Source organism: Numenius arquata, chromosome W (genome assembly GCF_964106895.1).
Source record: "Numenius arquata chromosome W, bNumArq3.hap1.1, whole genome shotgun sequence".
Classification (NCBI taxonomy): domain Eukaryota; kingdom Metazoa; phylum Chordata; class Aves; order Charadriiformes; family Scolopacidae; genus Numenius; species Numenius arquata.
Genome location: NC_133615.1, coordinates 6,945,936 through 6,968,084, shown reverse-complemented (window position 1 = coordinate 6,968,084; position 22,149 = coordinate 6,945,936). Strand labels below are relative to the sequence as shown.

General features: G+C 44.0%; 1 protein-coding gene across 2 annotated transcripts in view; it reads right to left on the bottom strand.

Moving 5' to 3' along the window:
* Positions 1–2,650: 2,650 nt before the first annotated feature.
* Positions 2,651–22,149, bottom strand: part of LOC141476669 (zinc finger protein 131-like) — a 35,993-nt gene continuing 16,494 nt past the window's right edge. The window contains exons 5-8 of one of the 2 annotated variants that reach the window (XM_074165470.1): positions 20,704–21,061; positions 20,379–20,601; positions 10,643–10,773; positions 2,651–4,338 (exon numbers count right to left, since the gene is read on the bottom strand). In XM_074165470.1, the coding sequence (XP_074021571.1) occupies positions 3,670–4,338; positions 10,643–10,773; positions 20,379–20,601; positions 20,704–21,061 (1,381 nt within the window). In that variant the 3' untranslated portion in view covers positions 2,651–3,669. Of the gene's footprint in view, positions 4,339–10,642; positions 10,774–20,378; positions 21,062–22,149 lie in introns of both variants that reach the window. The other variant, XM_074165469.1, reaches the window with a different exon arrangement.

Below are 22,149 nucleotides of genomic sequence, written 5' to 3'. Positions count from 1 at the left end.
TGCATAGGTAATATAAAGTTTGGAGAGGTCTGTGTGTCTATACAGACATTTGGGGCAGAAAGAGGATGGCAAGGTGGCTGTTACAGAGAGCAACCTGAACTTCTGACTCTCCAAATCAATCGTCCCTCTCCCAGTATCAGCTGTTGCAGTAAGGAGGCATGGGGGACTCCACTGGTGGAAGTAATTTGAGCTTTAGGCATTTGGGAAGGAAATTCGGGGGAAGAGGGGGTTGCGAGGGGAAACACTTTCCAGTGAAGTTATTACATAAGGAGAGCCTTTCACCTTGTCCCTCAGGGTGAGAAGGGGATTGCTCATGTCCCCACCACACTCCCACCCAGGCTCAGCAGAAGTCTGGATAGGGCAGCACTGGGTGCAACAACAGAGCATCATTTCTCTCCTACCAAATTCACAAACTGTTGTTGAAAAGGGGAGATCAAACAACAATAAAACCAGCCCAACTGTGCTTACCAAACCACAGCCCTGTTACCAATACCATGTACCTTCTCAATTTACACTGGACCTTAAATTACCTAAAAGTTAGTTTCAGTGGTTAGACATGCAGCCAGATTGTTCCTTTAATTCCACAGATACAGACCCTGTGTCTATATGCACAAATACCTAAAAAATTAGGGTTATACAGCTAAGAAAACAGGCCTGTCCCCTGTGTGTTATCAAAAGATGGGCTTCTTATCAGAAGCCAGGTATAAATACAATAGCCAACTTTTACTTTCATGATTAACATTGGGCCACATTCTTCCCTCTGCACAGAATCTCATCACATATTACTTGCATCTCAGAAAACACAAAACATCATAAAAAAAGAATGCAAGTTATGTTAATCAAACTGTTTGAAATTTTAATTGAGATCCATGTTTGTTTTGCAACAATTTCACAGAATCACAGAATCTTCATGGTTGGAAGGGACCTTTGAGATCATCGAGTCCAACCACAAAAAAAAAAAAAAACAAAAAAAAACCCACAAAAAAACCCCACAAAACAAAAAAAAAAAACCCACCACACACCACACCCACCCACAAACAGACACAAACCAACAATCTCGGGCACTAGAGCATGCCCTGAAGTGCCATGTCTACACGTTTCTTAAATACCTCCAGGGATGGCAACTCCACCACCTCCCTGGGCAGGCTGTTCCAGTGCCTGACCACTCTCTCAGTAAAGTAATTCTTCCTAATATCTAATCTAAACCTCCCCTGCCGCAACTTTAGACCATTTCCTCTGGTCCTGTCATTACTCACTGGGGAGAAGAGGCCAACACCCACCTCTCTACAACCTCCTTTCAGGTAGTTGTAGAGGGCAATGAGGTCTCCCCTCAGCCTCCTCTTCTCCAAACTAAACATGCCCAGTTCCCTCAGCCTCTCCTCATATGACTTGTTCTCCAGACCCCTCACCAGCTTGGTGGCTCTCCTCTGGACACACTCCAGCAGCTCAATGTCCTTCCTGTAGTGAGGGGCCCAGAACTGAACACAGCACTCGAGGTGAGGCCTCACCAGGGCCGAGTACAGAGGCACGATCACTTCCCTGGTCCTGCTGGCCACGCTATTCCTGATACAGGCCAGGATGCCCTTGGCCTTCTTGGCCACCTGGGCACACTGCTGGCTCATGTTCAGCCGGCTGTCCACCAACACCCCCAGGTCCTTTTCTGCTGGGCAGCTTTCCAGCCACTCTTCCCCAAGCCTGTAGCATTGCGCCTGGGGTTGTTGTGACCAAAATGCAGGACCCGGCACTTGGCCTTATTAAACCTCATGCCATTGGCCTTGGCCCATTGATCCAACCTGTCCAGGTCCCTCTGTAGAGCCTGCCGACCCTCAAGCAGATCAACACTCCCACCTAGTCTGGTGTCATCTGCAAACTTACTGAGGGTGCACTAAATCCCCTTATCTAGATCATCAATAAAGATATTAAGCAAGACTGGCCCCAAAACTGAGCCCTGAGGGACACCACTGGTGACCGGCCGCCAACTGGATTTCACCCCATTAATTACAACTCTCTGGGCACAGCCATCCAGCCAGTTTTTTACCCAGTGAAGAGTACACTTGTCTATGCCATGATTCGCCAGCTTCTCCAGGAGAATGCTGTGGGGGACGGTGTCAAAGGCCTTACCAAAGTCCAGGTAGACAACGTCCACAGCCTTCCCCGCATTGAGAAGGCGGGTCACATGGTCATAGAAAGAGATCAAGTTGGTTAAGCATTTCTCAAAGGCTATGCTACGATGAAACACAAGAATCATTTTGAATGAGACTAAATAAAAGCACAAGTCTCAGGAAATAATTCTGCATTTGGAGAAGACCAAATAGAAAAGCCTGATTTTAATTAAGGCCTACAGGATTACCAAGTGCATTAGGGAACGGCCTTGTAAAAATTCCTCCCTTTAACTAAAGCTTTGAAAATAAAGTTTTCCAGAAGTATGGAGGTGCCTCTGATCTCAAGGCAATAATTGAGAACTAGAAGTTCTTAGCATTCTTAAACATAGAGCTAGACAAGTATTTTCTAAACAAACTTAACTTTACAGTAATGAGTTATCTTATTAAAATGAAATTGATTCTTGCCACTGGGATCTGGCACTGTAATTGTCAGTCACTCAGTTGTTCCTAATTTATTGGAATAAGCAAATAATGCAATATTTCATGGCTGGTATTGTTTTATTGTCTAATATTGATTAAAATATTTACAGTCCTACTTTTCAATCCACATTTTAGCACTCATACCTATGGCTTTTACTTTTAGCACATAATCTTTGTGTCAAGTGTTAGAATTTCATTTAAAAGACCCAGGACCCTGATACCATATAAACAAGTGTTCTCTATATTTATGTTTAAAAATATTCATTTTCAAAAATGATGATTTATAAGTCTGCTGTAGCTTTCTTTCAGCTCATGTTTACCACAGATTCTACCAAGCTTTTCCTAATTTAAAGCATCCCTTTTAGAGTGCCCTGCTGCTTCCACATGGAATCTGTTTCCTCTCTCACCTTGCCCCTAAATTTAATAAAAAAAATAAAAATCAGTAACTGACAATTTTAAGCAAAAATATAAAGCACTATAACATTAACTATGTTGCCTTTTACTGAACTAGGTTCTTGAACACTCTAGGAGCTTTGTGGAAATTTAACCATTCAGTGTTGAAATGGCACAAAATTTTTGCGCTCTGAGACCTCCAGCAACAATGTTTTTTCCCCAGCCTGAAAGTTAGGGACCACTGTTAGGAAACAGCAAACAGTCTGCCCAGAAAATTCACAGGTACCTGATTGGCCACTTACATAGAACCCACCAGATTTTACTGATTCTTCTGCCGCAGACACCCTGCAAATCTATAACGAGAGTTTTCTTCTATGGCAAGAGGAAAAGAGGTAAAGTTACTCTTACATATACCCAGGGATGGTGTAACAGTGATACAAGCTATTAATTATTAAAATCCTCAAAAAGCTGTCTATCTCTGTGGTAGTTTCTGTTCCGTGGTATTACATGAATGAGAAAGTTATTTTTCGCATATGAGAGAAGTTTAGCTGTACATGAAAAAAGCTAACTTTGGTCCACTTGTCCAGCTTCCTAAGGACAGCATATTGGAAAGATGACCACTGATGATTCAAAAACCAATGTAAAAGCTAACAAAAATACTTGGGTATTTCATTCCTAAACCTGCACAGTGTGGTTATTTGTTCTTGTCATCCACCTTTTCATTCTGCGTGTCCTCTGATTGTTGAGTTTTTAAGTCTTCAGCTTGTTCATGATCTTCCTTATTTACATCATCTACTTGACTAGTTTCATTTTCTTCTACTTCTCCTTGATCAACACTGTCATATTCTACTTGTTCCAGGTCTGTTCCATCTATAAGTTCTGCCTGTACTTCTTCCATCTGTATTTGATTTACATGCTCAACATGTAACTGCTCCACATGAACTTCAGCACCTTGTTCAGTCTGAATGTGTTCAACTTCCAAGTAACTAATTTGCACCTGTTCTTGCAGTTCCTCCATCTGTGTGCCTTTCATTTGACTTTCCTGTATGAGATCATGGTGCATCTGTTCCACAGTTACCTGTGCAGGATCCACTTGTACCTGAATTACTGGTAGGACATGGACTTGCTCCACTTGTTTTATTATAGTCATTGATGTTACTGGTTCAGCTTCCACAGCTTCCGCTGGAAGAACTTCTGTCACTATTCGTTCTGAAATATTGTGCATGTCTTTGAGATGCCTTCTCAGCTCACTGCCCTGCATAAACCACAAATCACATAAGGTACAGTGGTTGGGTTTGTCACCGGTGTGTATTACCAAGTGATCTTTAAATTGATCCCAGCTGTTAAACACACTGTTACAAACCTGAAACAAAAGATACAGTATGTTAAACAGTGCCAACAGAAACATGACAAAGTATAGTGCCTATTTCAGATCATAGCTTCACATAGTGTAGCTTCTTGCTACTTGGATTAAAAAAACCCCGTGTACATTAGAGGTAAAAGCTGAGAAGTCAGCTTCAGATGAACAGAAGACCTGATATTTATTTATTTTTAAGAAACTGTGCTATTTTGAGTTGTGCATACACAGAATACCTACAAAATTTATGAGTCAGTACAGCATTTGAAAGTTTTCTTATTTAAACTTTATGTGAAATTCACATTCAGATTCATGCCCTAATAAATGTCTGGTGCTAGAATTTTACGTGGAAAGCTATTTATGAAATAATACCATATGATGAAAGTGTAATACTAACTGTCCTTTTACTGAAGTTCTAGATACAGTACTACTAGCCAACTTTTCCTTATCAGCTTTCATTTGTTCATAGCATTGTAAGATTTACCTGGCTAGACTACACTCCCATTTTGCCATTTCAAAAAAATACTTGAGTTATTTCAGCAATAAAAATCTCTTTAAACTCCATCCCTTTAAGTCTCTTCCAGCTTAAAGTACTGCTTTGACTGCAGACATACTATTTTCATAAAGCACTTGAGCACACTTCCTTCCCTTCAGCTGGCACTGAGGTAAGTAGCCTGAAAACAACACACAAAGACTGCAGAAATGAATGAGGTGCCAGGGTAGAAGAGAGAGAAAAGTGGGGTAGAGTCAGGCTTGGAGTAAAGAAAACAGGCTCAGGAGTCTTTGTCCATGCAAGTGTTCTTGGCTGCAGAAAGAAGCAAAGAACACGTGTTTCACTGTTGGCACCCCTTCACTTTTTGAAACAGAATGTTCCAACTCCTCGGTTCTCAGCAACAGCACAGAAGGATGATGGAGAATCTGACAGGGATTAACTCAAGGAACAGATCTGTGTAATGGAGCTGAATATCCCCATTTTGCTGTTGAGGTCTTAAAATCACACCTCTATGAAAATGCACGTAGCATGGGGAATAAACAAGAGGAGTTAGAGACGTGCACGCCTGCAGGGCTATGATCTTACTGGCATCACAGAGACACATGGTGGGATGGCTCTTATGATTGGACTGTTGGAATGGAGGGATACGGGCTCTTCAGGAAGGACAAGCAAGGGAGACGAGAAGGGGATGTTGCTCTCTGTGTCAATGACCAGCTGAAGTCCATGGAGATCCACCTGGGGATGTATGAGGAGCTGACCAATCGAAAGCTTATGGGTCAGGATTAAAGGGAGGGCAGGGACAGGTGATGGGGGTCTGCTACAGGCCACCTGACCAGGAAGACCGAGCAGATGAGGCACTGTATAGACAGATAGGAGCAGTCTCACATTCACAGGCCCTGGTCCTCATGGGGGAGTTCAACCACCCTGGTATCTACTGGAGGGACAACACAGCAGGGCACAAGAAATCCAGGAGGTTCCTGGAATACGTTGATGATAACTTCCTTCTCCAAGTGGTAGAGGTGCCAATGAGGAGAGGTGCCATGCTGGACCTTGTTCTCACCAACAAGGAGGGGCTGGTGGGGAACACGAAGCTCAAGGGCAGCCTTGGCAGCGACCATGAGATGGTGGAGTTCAAGATCCTTAGGGTGGCAAGGAGAGCACACAGCAAGCTCATTACCCTGGACTTCAGGAGAGCAGACTTTGGCCTCTTCAGGGATCTGCTTGGCAGAGTACTGGGACATAAAGCCCTGGAGGGAAGAGGGGCCCAAGAAAGCTGGCTAATATTCAACGATCACCTCCTCTAAGATCAGGAGCGATGCATCCCAACAAAGAAGTCATCAGGCAAAAACACCAGGAAGCCTGCATGCATGAAGAAGGAGCTCCTGGACAAGGTCAAACTCAAAAAGGAAGCCTACAGAGGGTGGAAGCAAGGACAGGTAGCCTGGGAGGACTACAGAGAAATTGTCCGAGCAGCCAGGGAACAGGTTAGGAAAGCTAAAGCCCTGATCGAGTTAAATCTGGCCAGGGAAATCAAGGGCAACAAGAAAAACTTCTATAGATATGTCAGGGATAAAGGCAAGACTAGGGAAGATGTGGGTCCTCTCCGGAAGGAAATGGGAGACCCAGTCACCCAGGATATGGAGAAGGGTGAGGTACTCAACAACATTTTGCCTCAGTCTTCACTGGCAAGGGCTCTAGCCACACCGTCCAAGTCACAGAAGGCAAAGGCAGGGACTGGGAGAATGAGGTACCCCCCACAGTAGAAGACCAGGTTTGAGACCATCTAAGGAACCTGAAGGTGCATAAGTCCATGGGACCTGATGAAATCCATCCACAGGTCCTGAGGGAACTGACGGATGAAGTTGCTAAGCCACTATCCATTATATTTGAGAAGTCCTGGCAGTCTGGTGAAGTTCCCGCTGACTGGAAAAGGGGAAACATAACCCCCATTTTCAAAAAGGGAAAAAAAGGAAGACCCAGGGAACTACAGGCCGGTCAGTCTCACCTCTCTGCCTGGCAAGATCATGGAGCAGATCCTCCTGGAATCTCTGCTAAGGCACATGGAAAATAAGGAGGTGACTGGTGACAGCCAACATGGCTTCACCAAGGGCAAATCATGCCTGACAAATTTGGTGGCCTTCTACAATGGCATTACAGCATTGGTGGATAAGGGAAGAGCAAATAATGTCATCTACCTGGACTTATGCAAAGCATTTGACACTGTCCCGCATGACATCCTGGTCTCTAAACTGGAGAGACATGGATTTGATGGATGGACCACTCAGTGGATAAGGAACAGGCTGGATGGCCGCACTCACAGAATCGTCAGAATTGGAAGAGACCGCTAGAGATCATCTAGTCCAACTCCCCTTATAAAGCAGGATTGCCTAGAGCACATTACTCGGGACTGCATCAAGGCGGGTCTTGAAAATCTCCAGAGAAGGGGACTCCACAACCTCCCTGGGCAGCCTGTTCCCGGGCTCTGTCACCCTCACCGTAAAGTTGTTTTTCCTCATATTTGAATGGAACTTCCTATGTTCCAGCTTGTGCCCGTTGCCCCTCGTCCTCTCACTGGGAACCACTGAAAAGAGTCCAGCTCCATCCTCCTTCAACCCACCGTTTAGATACTTGTAAGCATTAATAAGGTCTCCCCTCAGCCTTCTCTTCTCCAGGCTAAAGAGTCCCAGCTCTCCCAGCCTTTCCTCATAAGGGAGATGCTCCAATCCCTTAATCATCTTAGTTGCCCTACGCTGGACTCTCTCCAGTAGTTCCCTGTCTCTCTTGAACTGGGGAGCCCAGAACTGGACGCAGTATTCCAGTTGTGGCCTCACCAGTGCAGAGCAGAGGGGGAGAATGACCTCCCTCGACCTACTGGCCACACTCTTCCCTATGCAGCCCAGGATTCCATTGGCCCTCTTGGCAACAAGGGCACATTGCTGGCTCATGGATAGTTTACTATCTACCAGGACCCCCAGATCCTTCTCCTCAGAAGTGCTTTCCAGCAGGTCCACCCCTAACCTATATTGCTGCCTGGCACTCCCCAGGTGCAGGACCCTACACTTGCCTTTGTTGAACCTCATTAGGTTCTTCTCTGCCCAGCTCTCCAGCCTGTCCAGGTCACGCTGGATGGCGGCATAGCCCTCTGGAGTGTCAGCCAGCCCTCCCAGCTTGGTATCATAAGTGAACTTGCTGAGGATACACTCTGTCCCCTCCTCCAGGTCATTGATGAATATGTTGAACAAGACTGGGCCGAGTATTGACCCTTGGGGGACACCACTGGTTACAGGCCTCCAACTCGACCCTGCTCCATTAATTACAACCCTCTGAGTCCTGTCACACAGCAAACTCTCAATCCACCTCGCTGCCCCCCTCATCTAGCCCACACTTCCTTAATTTCCTAATGAGGATGTTATGGGAGACAGCATCAAAAGCCTTGCTGAAGTCAAGGGAGATGACATCTGCTGCTCTCCCCTCATCCAGCCATCCAGTTATAACGTCATAGAAGGCTATCAGATTAGTCAAGCATGATTTACACTTGATAAATCCATGTTGACCACTTCCAATAACTTCCCGTTCTTTAAAATGTTTGGAGATGACATCCAGAACGAGTCGCTCCACTCGGACCACTCGGTGGATAAGGAACTGGCTGGATGGCCGCACTCAAAGGGTTGCAGTCAACAGCTCAATGTCCAAGTGGAATCCAGCAACAAGTGGTGGTCCTCAGGGGTCAGTACTGGGACCAGTGCTGTTTAACATCTTTGTCTGTGACATGGGCAGGGGATTGAGTGCACCCTCAGCAAGTTTGCAGATGACACCAAGCTGTGTGGCATGGTTGACATGCTGGAGGGAAGGGATGCCATCCAGAGGGACCTGGACAGGCTCGAGAGGTGGGCCCGTGCAAACCTCATGAAGTTCAACTAAGCCAAGTGCAGGGTCCGGCACCTGGGACACGGCAATCCCAGGCACAAATACAGGTTGGATGGAGAATGGCTGGAGAGCAGCCCTGAGGAGAAGGACTTGGGGGTGCTCATGGATGAGAAGCTTGACATGAGCTGGCAGTGCGCGCTGGCAGCCCAGAAAGCCAACCACATTCTGGGTTGTATCAAAAGAAGCGTGGCCAGCAGGTCGAGGGAGGTGATTCTGCCCCTCTACTTCACTCTCATGAGACCCCACCTGGAGGTACAGCATCTAGCTCTTGAGCCTCCAACAGAAGAAGGATCTGGACTCGCTCCAACAGGTCCATAGGATGGCCATGAAGATGATCAGAGGGCTGGAGCAGCTCTCCTATGAAGACAGGCCGAGAGAGTTGGGGCTGTTCAGCCTGGAGGAGAGAAGGCTCCTGGGAGACCTTATAGCAGCCTTCCAGTCCCTAAAGGGGGCCTACATGAAAGATGAGGAGGGACTCCTTATCAGGGAGTGTAGTGATAGGACAAGGGGCTTTAAACTGAAAGAGGGGAGATTTAAATTAGATATTAGGAAGAAATTCTTTACTGTGAGGGTGGTGAGACACTGGAACAGGTTGCCCAGGGAAGTTGTGGGTGCTCCATCCCTGGAAATGTTCAAGGACAGGTTGGATGGGGCTTTGAGCAGCCTGGTCTAATGGGAGGTGTCCCTGGCCGTGGCAGGGGGGTTGGAACTAGATGACCTTTAAGGTCCCTTCCAACCCAAACCATTCTATGATTCTATGAACACTAACCTACATTCACAATATCTGTAACAGAGAAAACTATGAGGTGAAGCAATTAAACCAAAGGGTCATAAAGACAAAACACTCTTCATTGAAGCTACTAGGTACAATTTTGTGCTATACAATAGTTCTCATGTTCAAAACAAACTTATCTTTAAGACAAAGGTGTGCTCCCAAGAATTAACTTCAGACTAGCATAACAACTAAATGATGCAACAGCATTGGTGTAACTTCCAATTAAATTATTTGATTAGCAACACACAGAGTTCATTCATCTCCTTCAGTATTCACTGCTTTCTGTGAATAAGATCTCTCTGGTTTTTTTGAGCAAATAATGCTGATATCCAGCAGTTTTCTTTACTTCACAGCCCATTTTAACCTCAAACCACAGCCATTCTGTGAACTAAGGTGAGAACCTTAAGGGGGAAGGGGGGGGGGGGGGAGAGGGGGAAGTGTGTTCTTATTTGAGACTGTCACAGCAGTGGAGCAGCAAAATGGCAAATAAAAATGCTACAACCAACCTCAGCTCTCATATTTTCTAGCTTTTCAGAATCAACTTTTAAAAGCTAAGTAACATTCTTCTGAACAGCTTTTCAAATGTCAGCTATGTATAGTGACCAAGTACCCTAGCTATCCATCTACAGCATTTATATTTGCTTAAAAGACATTACAGATTGTCATCATAAGTTGGAATGACTTTCCAGATAAAGTCAATATATTGCTATTAAACAGACAAATAATAAAATAGGAATAAAATAGTACTTTGTATTTTGGACTTTAGTGAAGCATGTTCAGAAGCAGGAAAGACCTAGGTCAGTGCATCAAGAACCTTGAAAAGGAAGCAGAAAGATCAGTAAGATGCAGATGAGCACTTACCCACAAGAATCTCTCTGATTAACAAAGTATTATGAAACTCCATATCAATAATTCCATATTTTAAATGGAACTACTTAGATATAAGAATTTTCTCTCATGTTGTGGTTGAACATAATCTTTATAATATATTTTACTAAAAGTAGTTCTTGGAAACATAAGCCCACTCTCGTTGCCTTTCCTGCTCAGTACTCCCACATTCCCTCAGCATGGGAAGGAGGCATCTAGCCTCAGACTCTACTACTTCCATTACCCACCTGACATTCATACAGCTTCTTTCTTCCCTTTTTAGCTCCAGCTCCAGACTGACAGGCCGTCAGGTGACATTTGAGTGTGCTATTCCTAGCGAAACGTTCATGGCAGTTTGGACATTCAAATGGTTTTTCACCTGTTAAGACAGACACAGGGATTTGTAAGTGTATAAAACCAGCCAGTTTTCAGTCAGCTCTCCCTTCTTCCCCTTTCCCTTTTGTGTAGGTTGATAAATATACTGTAAAGACATGGCCAACTGGATTATTCTACAGAAGAAAAGAAAGACATTCTATGTAAACTTTATTTATGTAACTAAAAGGGCAAAAACCTAATGTGGAGTCATAACTCATTTATAAAAAAAACAAACCAAACAACAATGTAACATAATTACCAATGCCATTTAAGGTACGTTTAGGTTTTTATGGAAGTTAGATTACTATACTGACAAAATATCTTAAAGAAATAGAAGCTATTTCCCTCTTTTCCCCTGATAATTTAACAGTTAAAGATTCAACATTAGTATATACAAAATGACACATTAAAGGAAGTATTTAAATAATACAAAGTTTTATTTTCAAGAACAATAACAGCTTATGCTTAAGAGCTGAAGCCGAGCTCCAGAAAAAGAAGTTGGCACAGAATGACCATGAAGTAACAATGCATCAGTATTAAAACAAAAGAAACAAAACAAAACCCAACACTTTCATCCAAAGTAATATATTGTTATTACTGTCACCAAATAGTAACAAAGAACAACTGGTGTCTCTGTTTACTAATTCATCATGCACAAACGCAAAAAAATTCAAGGAAATTCAAGTATAAAAAATTAGGAACAGTGTGTTTCTTCTGAAAGTCTGATAATTAATCTGTGAAGATACCAATACCAACATAACCACTGAAACAAACTACTTAATGAACTCCAAAAGAGGCTGAGACATTTCAGTGAGTAACATAAGAATCTATTCTAGCTAGATTAAGTTTAAAAGCCTATATTTTCAGGAATGCAGTAGTTATTGACTACTGAGATGGAAAGCAAATAAACCTGTATTTTCAGAAATAAAGATATTCAGAAGTACCTAAATAGCTTTTCAAAATAAATTCACAAGTAGCCTATAATTCCCACATACACCTAAAGGCCACAGAAAAATGGTAAATGGTGGGAATATTCCCCTTAATGGTTATAAAAGGCTATGTTTTTGGAGACTGTTGTACAGGTAATGCAGAGGATGCTGAACTGCCATCAGTCTTGTAGATCAAAAATCACAGACTTTGCATGAGCAACCAAATACATTGGTCAGCCAAGAGGATACTGCAGAACAAGACTCCCACCACAGACCTTCACCTGCCCTGTGATCTGGTCACATTTAAAGAGTTACTTGGAGCAAGGCACCGCCCAGTCAAGGACAGATTTATTCTATTCTTACTCAAATTCTTCAATAATCTTCAACGTATTCTGCCAAAAGTATCTGAAAGTGACAATACAAAGACAACAGTGGAGATATCCAAAGGCAAAAAGACGTGTGACTTCTTGCATAGTGCAAACCAACACTGTGACCTCGGCAGCACTGGTTACAGCAGTGATGGAAAACACAGAGAGTGTGTCAGCCTGCATCTAGCTTGAGAAACGCACTGGCAAGCTGGGGTATAAACTCCTCTGCTAAAGGTGACAACTTGCTTTTCTTGCCCCGATTGTAATCCAACTACGAGTTTAGTCTCATCTAAGTGAGATTTTATAAAGAGGGAGAGTTCTGGCCTGATCTAACAATTATCTTTTTTCCATTTATGAGAACGGGTGAGATTTCACTTGCCAATCGTAACTCACTCACAGGACAGAAATTCTGACCTAAGATAGTCCAATATTGTGCTGGTCCTTTATAATCCTACAGCCACATGAAGGAGATTGCCCAAAATAATTATTTTTTAACCCAAAGACATTCATAACACCACAGTGACTTATTTGCCTAATATGCAAGAAATACCAGGGAATTCAACCATAACCATAAAGCTGCCATATCATTACTTACATTGGGTTTAGAGAGAAATAGTAAGCCTAGTTGGGCTTACTCCCCCCAACCCAACGGCAGGCATTTACCAAATGAACTTATTGGGATCATTTATTCAAGGTATGCAAATAGAGTCCATTTATTCATTCCTACGGAAGATGCTATTTGCAATTCAAATTACACTTCCTGTAAAATATATTGTAGTTTTATGAAGAATGGCAAAGACATTGATTAATTTTTCCTCTGAAGTTTGTATAATAGGCATACAAATTACTTCAGTTACAGAGTTTTTAGACGAGGACTGATTAATTTGGCTGCTTGGAGCACATCACAACTCCTTCACTTCCACCTTTGTTTATGTGAGCACACACACACTCTCCGTAAAAGGAAAATAAATCAAGAAGGCCTAATTTTGAGAAATATTCAGCAGTCAAAATTCCCAGTAAAATCAGAGGGAATCAAAGCTGTTCAGTGTCTCTTTTTGCTAGGGGTTATAAACTTTGCAAAATACCAGGATTAGAAAAGCATATTGAGAGCAGTAGCTTCATTCTAAGATTAATTTCTGTAGGAGGAAATTGCTCTTCTTGTGTAAGACAAATTAGAGCTATTGAACTCAACAGATATATATTATTTAAGTGCAGCCTTGCAGAATTTCTGTCCTATGAGTTACTTAGGATTGGCAAGTGAAATCTCATTCATTCTCATAAAGGGAAAAAAAAAAAGAGAATCATTAGATCAGGCCAAAAAACTTTCCTCTTGATAAGTTATGGAGATTTCTTTGTTAGTACATTCAGTTACATGACATATAAGACAATTTTGATTTTTTTTTCCCCAGAGATTCAGAAGCTGCTTAAGGCACTGTATGCATGTGTGAGAAAAACTCCATAGTTTCCCTTCCTTTCTTTTATTGAGACAAAGATAATAGCTATTGGTAATGTCAAATTCCTATATCAAAAAGAATTACCAACCCTGATAAGGTGACTATTTCTGCTCCAATTGCTACTTTCGTGTTATTGCTGGTGTTGTGAATAAGCAGCAAGAGGATAAAATACTTTTTGGGACATTTTCTCCCTGGCCTTTGAATTTCATTTTCATATTCAACCAGTGCTATACAGAAGAACTTGGAAAGCCTTTAGCTCACTGGAAGTTTTTCCACTGACCTTAGGAGACCACAGTTAAATGGTAGTATCTGGTTTAATTTTAAGCTAAAGGCTTTCAAAATGCTGAACTGGAAGTAATTAGATTCCATGTGTTATACCTGTATCAACAAATACTTAGAAAGCACTTTGCATCTCCTGTGATATTCTAAGTTGCTTCATCCCCAAATTCCTTTGTCACAACAGCAACCAACATACTGTGATATTTGGGTTATTCTCTTAATCTGCCACAAACTTTTCTCTGAAAATACTTTTGTTAAGTAACTTGTATTTGGCTTGGTCATAATGGAGAAATATTCCCTACTTCATAGGGAATAAGGATTTTGCATTTTTATAAATGCAATTTTTAAGGGGCTATTGGGAGTAGACTGGATACAGCGTCATACATCAGTACTCAGCAGTCCCATACACAGATGCAAAGAAGTTCCAATTAAAAGACTTTAGCAACAACAACAAGCCGGAAAAGAAATCGGACTGCTACCCTCCATTAAATTCTTACTGATGACTCATGACTGACACATTAAACAAAAACATCTGAAAGATCAGGACAACATATATTTTACATTCAGAGAGCTATCAATATAATACTCAGTACCTATTCAGATACTGTAGACTTTTCAGTGAGATGCCAGCTAAAGCCCTGATCGAGTTAAATCTGGCCAGGGAAATCAAGGGCAACAAGAAAAACTTCTATAGATATGTCAGGGATAAAGGCAAGACTAGGGAAGATGTGGGTCCTCTCCGGAAGGAAACGGGAGACCCAGTCACCCAGGATATGGAGAAGGGTGAGGTACTCAACAACATTTTGCCTCAGTCTTCACTGGCAAGGGCTCTAGCCACACCGTCCAAGTCACAGAAGGCAAAGGCAGGGACTGGGAGAATGAGGTACCCCCCACAGTAGAAGACCAGGTTTGAGACCATCTAAGGAACCTGAAGGTGCATAAGTCCATGGGACCTGATGAAATCCATCCACAGGTCCTGAGGGAACTGACGGATGAAGTTGCTAAGCCACTATCCATTATATTTGAGAAGTCCTGGCAGTCTGGTGAAGTTCCCGCTGACTGGAAAAGGGGAAACATAACCCCCATTTTCAAAAAGGGAAAAAAAGGAAGACCCAGGGAACTACAGGCCGGTCAGTCTCACCTCTCTGCCTGGCAAGATCATGGAGCAGATCCTCCTGGAATCTCTGCTAAGGCACATGGAAAATAAGGAGGTGACTGGTGACAGCCAACATGGCTTCACCAAGGGCAAATCATGCCTGACAAATTTGGTGGCCTTCTACAATGGCATTACAGCATTGGTGGATAAGGGAAGAGCAAATAATGTCATCTACCTGGACTTATGCAAAGCATTTGACACTGTCCCGCATGACATCCTGGTCTCTAAACTGGAGAGACATGGATTTGATGGATGGACCACTCAGTGGATAAGGAACAGGCTGGATGGCCGCACTCACAGAATCGTCAGAATTGGAAGAGACCGCTAGAGATCATCTAGTCCAACTCCCCTTATAAAGCAGGATTGCCTAGAGCACATTACTCGGGACTGCATCAAGGCGGGTCTTGAAAATCTCCAGAGAAGGGGACTCCACAACCTCCCTGGGCAGCCTGTTCCCGGGCTCTGTCACCCTCACCGTAAAGTTGTTTTTCCTCATATTTGAATGGAACTTCCTATGTTCCAGCTTGTGCCCGTTGCCCCTCGTCCTCTCACTGGGAACCACTGAAAAGAGTCCAGCTCCATCCTCCTTCAACCCACCGTTTAGATACTTGTAAGCATTAATAAGGTCTCCCCTCAGCCTTCTCTTCTCCAGGCTAAAGAGTCCCAGCTCTCCCAGCCTTTCCTCATAAGGGAGATGCTCCAATCCCTTAATCATCTTAGTTGCCCTACGCTGGACTCTCTCCAGTAGTTCCCTGTCTCTCTTGAACTGGGGAGCCCAGAACTGGACGCAGTATTCCAGTTGTGGCCTCACCAGTGCAGAGCAGAGGGGGAGAATGACCTCCCTCGACCTACTGGCCACACTCTTCCCTATGCAGCCCAGGATTCCATTGGCCCTCTTGGCAACAAGGGCACATTGCTGGCTCATGGATAGTTTACTATCTACCAGGACCCCCAGATCCTTCTCCTCAGAAGTGCTTTCCAGCAGGTCCACCCCTAACCTATATTGCTGCCTGGCACTCCCCAGGTGCAGGACCCTACACTTGCCTTTGTTGAACCTCATTAGGTTCTTCTCTGCCCAGCTCTCCAGCCTGTCCAGGTCACGCTGGATGGCGGCATAGCCCTCTGGAGTGTCAGCCAGCCCTCCCAGCTTGGTATCATAAGTGAACTTGCTGAGGATACACTCTGTCCCCTCCTCCAGGTCATTGATGAATATGTTGAACAAGACTGGGCCGAGTATTGACCCTTGGGGGACACCACTGGTTACAGGCCTCCAACTCGACCCTGCTCCATTAATTACAACCCTCTGAGTCCTGTCACACAGCAAACTCTCAATCCACCTCGCTGCCCCCCTCATCTAGCCCACACTTCCTTAATTTCCTAATGAGGATGTTATGGGAGACAGCATCAAAAGCCTTGCTGAAGTCAAGGGAGATGACATCTGCTGCTCTCCCCTCATCCAGCCATCCAGTTATAACGTCATAGAAGGCTATCAGATTAGTCAAGCATGATTTACACTTGATAAATCCATGTTGACCACTTCCAATAACTTCCCGTTCTTTAAAATGTTTGGAGATGACATCCAGAACGAGTCGCTCCACTCGGACCACTCGGTGGATAAGGAACTGGCTGGATGGCCGCACTCAAAGGGTTGCAGTCAACAGCTCAATGTCCAAGTGGAATCCAGCAACAAGTGGTGGTCCTCAGGGGTCAGTACTGGGACCAGTGCTGTTTAACATCTTTGTCTGTGACATGGGCAGGGGATTGAGTGCACCCTCAGCAAGTTTGCAGATGACACCAAGCTGTGTGGCATGGTTGACATGCTGGAGGGAAGGGATGCCATCCAGAGGGACCTGGACAGGCTCGAGAGGTGGGCCCGTGCAAACCTCATGAAGTTCAACTAAGCCAAGTGCAGGGTCCGGCACCTGGGACACGGCAATCCCAGGCACAAATACAGGTTGGATGGAGAATGGCTGGAGAGCAGCCCTGAGGAGAAGGACTTGGGGGTGCTCATGGATGAGAAGCTTGACATGAGCTGGCAGTGCGCGCTGGCAGCCCAGAAAGCCAACCACATTCTGGGTTGTATCAAAAGAAGCGTGGCCAGCAGGTCGAGGGAGGTGATTCTGCCCCTCTACTTCACTCTCATGAGACCCCACCTGGAGGTACAGCATCTAGCTCTTGAGCCTCCAACAGAAGAAGGATCTGGACTCGCTCCAACAGGTCCATAGGATGGCCATGAAGATGATCAGAGGGCTGGAGCAGCTCTCCTATGAAGACAGGCCGAGAGAGTTGGGGCTGTTCAGCCTGGAGGAGAGAAGGCTCCTGGGAGACCTTATAGCAGCCTTCCAGTCCCTAAAGGGGGCCTACATGAAAGATGAGGAGGGACTCCTTATCAGGGAGTGTAGTGATAGGACAAGGGGCTTTAAACTGAAAGAGGGGAGATTTAAATTAGATATTAGGAAGAAATTCTTTACTGTGAGGGTGGTGAGACACTGGAACAGGTTGCCCAGGGAAGTTGTGGGTGCTCCATCCCTGGAAATGTTCAAGGACAGGTTGGATGGGGCTTTGAGCAGCCTGGTCTAATGGGAGGTGTCCCTGGCCGTGGCAGGGGGGTTGGAACTAGATGACCTTTAAGGTCCCTTCCAACCCAAACCATTCTATGATTCTATGAACACTAACCTACATTCACAATATCTGTAACAGAGAAAACTATGAGGTGAAGCAATTAAACCAAAGGGTCATAAAGACAAAACACTCTTCATTGAAGCTACTAGGTACAATTTTGTGCTATACAATAGTTCTCATGTTCAAAACAAACTTATCTTTAAGACAAAGGTGTGCTCCCAAGAATTAACTTCAGACTAGCATAACAACTAAATGATGCAACAGCATTGGTGTAACTTCCAATTAAATTATTTGATTAGCAACACACAGAGTTCATTCATCTCCTTCAGTATTCACTGCTTTCTGTGAATAAGATCTCTCTGGTTTTTTTGAGCAAATAATGCTGATATCCAGCAGTTTTCTTTACTTCACAGCCCATTTTAACCTCAAACCACAGCCATTCTGTGAACTAAGGTGAGAACCTTAAGGGGGAAGGGGGGGGGGGGGGGAGAGGGGGAAGTGTGTTCTTATTTGAGACTGTCACAGCAGTGGAGCAGCAAAATGGCAAATAAAAATGCTACAACCAACCTCAGCTCTCATATTTTCTAGCTTTTCAGAATCAACTTTTAAAAGCTAAGTAACATTCTTCTGAACAGCTTTTCAAATGTCAGCTATGTATAGTGACCAAGTACCCTAGCTATCCATCTACAGCATTTATATTTGCTTAAAAGACATTACAGATTGTCATCATAAGTTGGAATGACTTTCCAGATAATTAACTACTCAGGGACAGAGGTGAGACTAACTGGCCTGTAGTTCCCAGGGTCCTCCTTCTTGCCCTTTTTGAAGACTGGAGTGATATTAGCCTTCCTCCAGTCCTCAGGCACCTCTCCTGTTCTCCATGACCTTTCAAAGATGATGGAGTGTGGCCCAGCAATAACATCTGCCAGTTCTCTCAGCACTCGCGGGTGCATCCCATCAGAGCCCATGGATGTCCAGTTTGGCCAAGTGGTCTCTAACCCAGTCCTCCTCTACAGAGGAAAAAGGGTTGCGGTCAATGGCTCAATGTCCAAGTGGAAACCAGTGACGAGTGGTGGTCCTCAGGGGTCAGTACTGGGACCGGTGCTGTTTAACATCTTTGTCGGAGACATGGAAAGTGAGATTGAGTGCATCCTCAGCAAGTTTGCAGATGACACCAAGCTCGGTGGCACAGTTGACACACTGGAGGGAAGGGATGCCATCCAGAGGGACCTGGACAGGCTTGAGAGATGGGCCTGTGCAAACCTCATGAAATTCAACTGAGCCAAGTGCAGGGTCCGGCACCTGGGACATGGCAATCCCAGGCACAAATACAGGTTGGGCAGAGAATGGCTAGAAAGCAGCCCTGAGGAGGACTTGGGGGTGCTGGTGGATGAGAAGCTCAACATGAGCCAGCAATGTGCGCTGGCAGCCCAGAAAGCCAACCGCATTCTGGGCTGCATCAAAAGAAGTGTCGCCAGCAGGTCCAGGGAGGTGATTCTGCCCCTCTACTTCGCTCTGGTGGGACCCTACCTGGAGTACCATGTCCAGCTCTGTAGTCCTCAACATAGAAAGGACATGGACCTGTTGGAACGGGTCCAGCGGAGGGCCACAAAGATGATCAGAGGGCTGGAGCACCTCTCCTATGAAGACAGGCTGAGAGAGTTGGGGCTGTTCAGCCTGGAGGTGAGAAGGCTCTGGGGAGACCTTATAGCAGCCTTCCAGTACCTGAAGGGGGCCCTACAGGAAAGATGGGGAGGGACTCTTTATCAGGGAGTGGAGCGATAGGACGAGGAGTAATGGTTTTAAATTGAAAGACGGGAGATTTAGATTAGATACTGGAATGAAATTCTTTCCTGTGAGGGTGGTGAGACACTGGAACAGGTTGCCCAGGGAAGTTGTGGGTGCCCCATCTCTGTAAGTGTTCAAGGACAGGTTGGATGGGGCTTTGAGCAACCTGGTCTAGTGGGAGGTGTCCCTGCCCATGGCAGGGGGTTTGGAACTCGATGATCTTTAAGGTCCCTTCCAACTCTAACCATTCTATGATTCTATGAAGAAATAGCATCTTAGCTTCCCATATTATATAGAAGGAGGAGCACAAGTCATTTTGTACTCAAAAGATGCTATCCAAATTTCAGAGGCAGATTTTACAGTAACAAAAAAAAGTCTACTATAGTCACTAGAAATGTTTTGCTGTGTTAATTAACAAAGAAAATGAAATCATAGATGAGATGTCAAGAGCAAGGATGAAGCTTTCAAACAAGATGGTACAAGAGAGAGTTGTTAGGGGGGTATTTTATGCCTAATGCATTAAAAGGCATTTGCTCAGAAGTTCTCTTAGTTAAAGAAACGCTTTAAACTATATTCCACTGAGAAGATCACAATTCAGATCACATTTAAACAGAAACATTTACTAGTAGAACTGTGGAAAAAATAAGAGTAGCTCCTCAGTTTGGTGCTTTTGAAGAAGAAAACATATTTCAAGAAATTATTTTGAAAATATCTTTAAGATTTAGTAGACTTAAGAGAGAAGCTTCATTAGCACTTTCTGGTTTTAGTTGCCTGTTTTTAATTGCCTCAATCCCTCTAAGTTTATATCAATGGAAAACAAAAAAATAAAATAAAAAAATAAAATAAAAAAATAAAAAAATAAAATAGCATTGTAGTTGTAACTAGAAGCCAAGTATTTCTATCAATCAGGACTCACAGGTTCTCTTCAGCATATTCTCTATTCCCCAAAACATGCAAACCCTCCAAATGCTAGAGCCAAAGCCCTAAGTATAGGACCATAGCAGTGCTCTTACCTGTGTGCTTCCGGAGGTGCTCTTTAAAATGTCCAAAGTGGTCAAACTGCTTATCACAGTACTGGCATATGTGTATTTTTTTGCCAGGTCTTTGCTTCTTGCTAGCACCACCTTCATCAAGGTGGTAACAGGTGAGGTGCTGCTTCAAAGCACTCTCTCGTAGGTACCTTTTATTACATATGTCACACTTGTAACTCTCTGTAGAGTGTGTTTTCATGTGTTCCTTAAAATGGTAAAACAATTTAAACGAACGGTTACATTTCTCACAGTGGAATAAATTCTTCACGTGTGACAGCTGAAATTCCACAATTTCAATACCTTCTACCTGTTTGCACGAGGGATCAGTTGCACTATCACCTTCTTGGATCTGGCATTTTTTCTCTCCCTGACGATACTTACTGGTAATATCTGCCAAAAGAGCCAAAGCAGATTCATCTGATGTACCCGTTGTCTGTATGTACTTTATAGATTGCTCTGCAGAAGCTACTTCAAGTGTTTTGATGCTGTCATCTTCCACTTCAATTGTCCCCTCAGCAATCTCAACCTCAATTTCAACAGGCTCCGATTCTGCAGAAGGCAGTGTTTCTGTGATAACATTAGAGGTTTCAGCTATCTTCCTCTTTTTCAGTTTATTTTTACCTTGCGTTTGATCTGATTCTAAGGGTGATGAATTTTCTTTGTTCCTGCAAAGCATTTGCATAAACATAGTTAAGATCCATAAGCACTTACATAAAAATTTCTGCCCTGATACTGAGCTTCTGCATTAAACGCTAGCTGTTTCTCAAAAAAGCTGAATGATGAATGACCACATAACTGCTCTGGTGAGACCCCACCTGGCGTACTGCATCCAGCTCTGGAGTCCTCAGCACAGGAAAGGCATAGACCTGTTGAAGCTGGTCCAGAGGAGGGCCACAAAAATGATCAGAGGGATGGAACACCTCTCCTTATGAGGAAAGGCTGAGAGAGTTGGGGTCATTCAGCCTGGAGAAGAGAAGGCTCCAGGGAGACCTCATTGTGGTCTTTCAGTACTTAAAGGCAGCCTATAGGAAAGATGGAGACAAACTTTTTTGCAGGGCCTATTGCGATAGGACAAGGAGTAATGGTTTTAAACTAAAAGAGGGTAGATTCAGAGTAGATATAAGGAAGAAATTTTTTTACAATGACGGTGGTGAAACACTGGAACAGGCTGCCCAGAGAAGTTGTGGAGGCCCCATCCCTGGAAACATTCAAGGTCAGGTTGGACAGGGCTCTGAGAAACCTTTTCTAGTGAAAGATGTCCCTGCTCATTACAGGGAGGGTTGAACTAGGTGACCTTTAAAGGTCCCTTCCAACCCAAACTATTCTATGATTCTATGAACCTGCATGCATTTCAGAACCTAATTTGTCCTTAATCTATACTCCTTAGAGCTGTAGAATGGCATGGTTAAAGCTGTGGAGCCTTTGATAAAAGGTTACTAAAGTGTTTTTAATAGCTCTGCTTGAATGATAAACACGACCTATCAAGAAGAAAGGCCAGTTAGCCTAATGACATTGGTTTATCTAAGTTGTGAAATTCTGTACTTGGAAGGAAAACTTCCCTGAAGGAAGGAGTTCTTTGGCCTGCCTACTCAGAAATAAGACTCAAGTCCTTCCTACACTGTTCGCCTCTTAAGCTCTGGAGTGCATGCAATTGCCTGCAGCACTTACAGCTTATTAAAAAACACTACAGCTGTGACTTCACACAATGATTATCATATCATCTTGTACTTCAGGAAAGCACACAACTAACAGC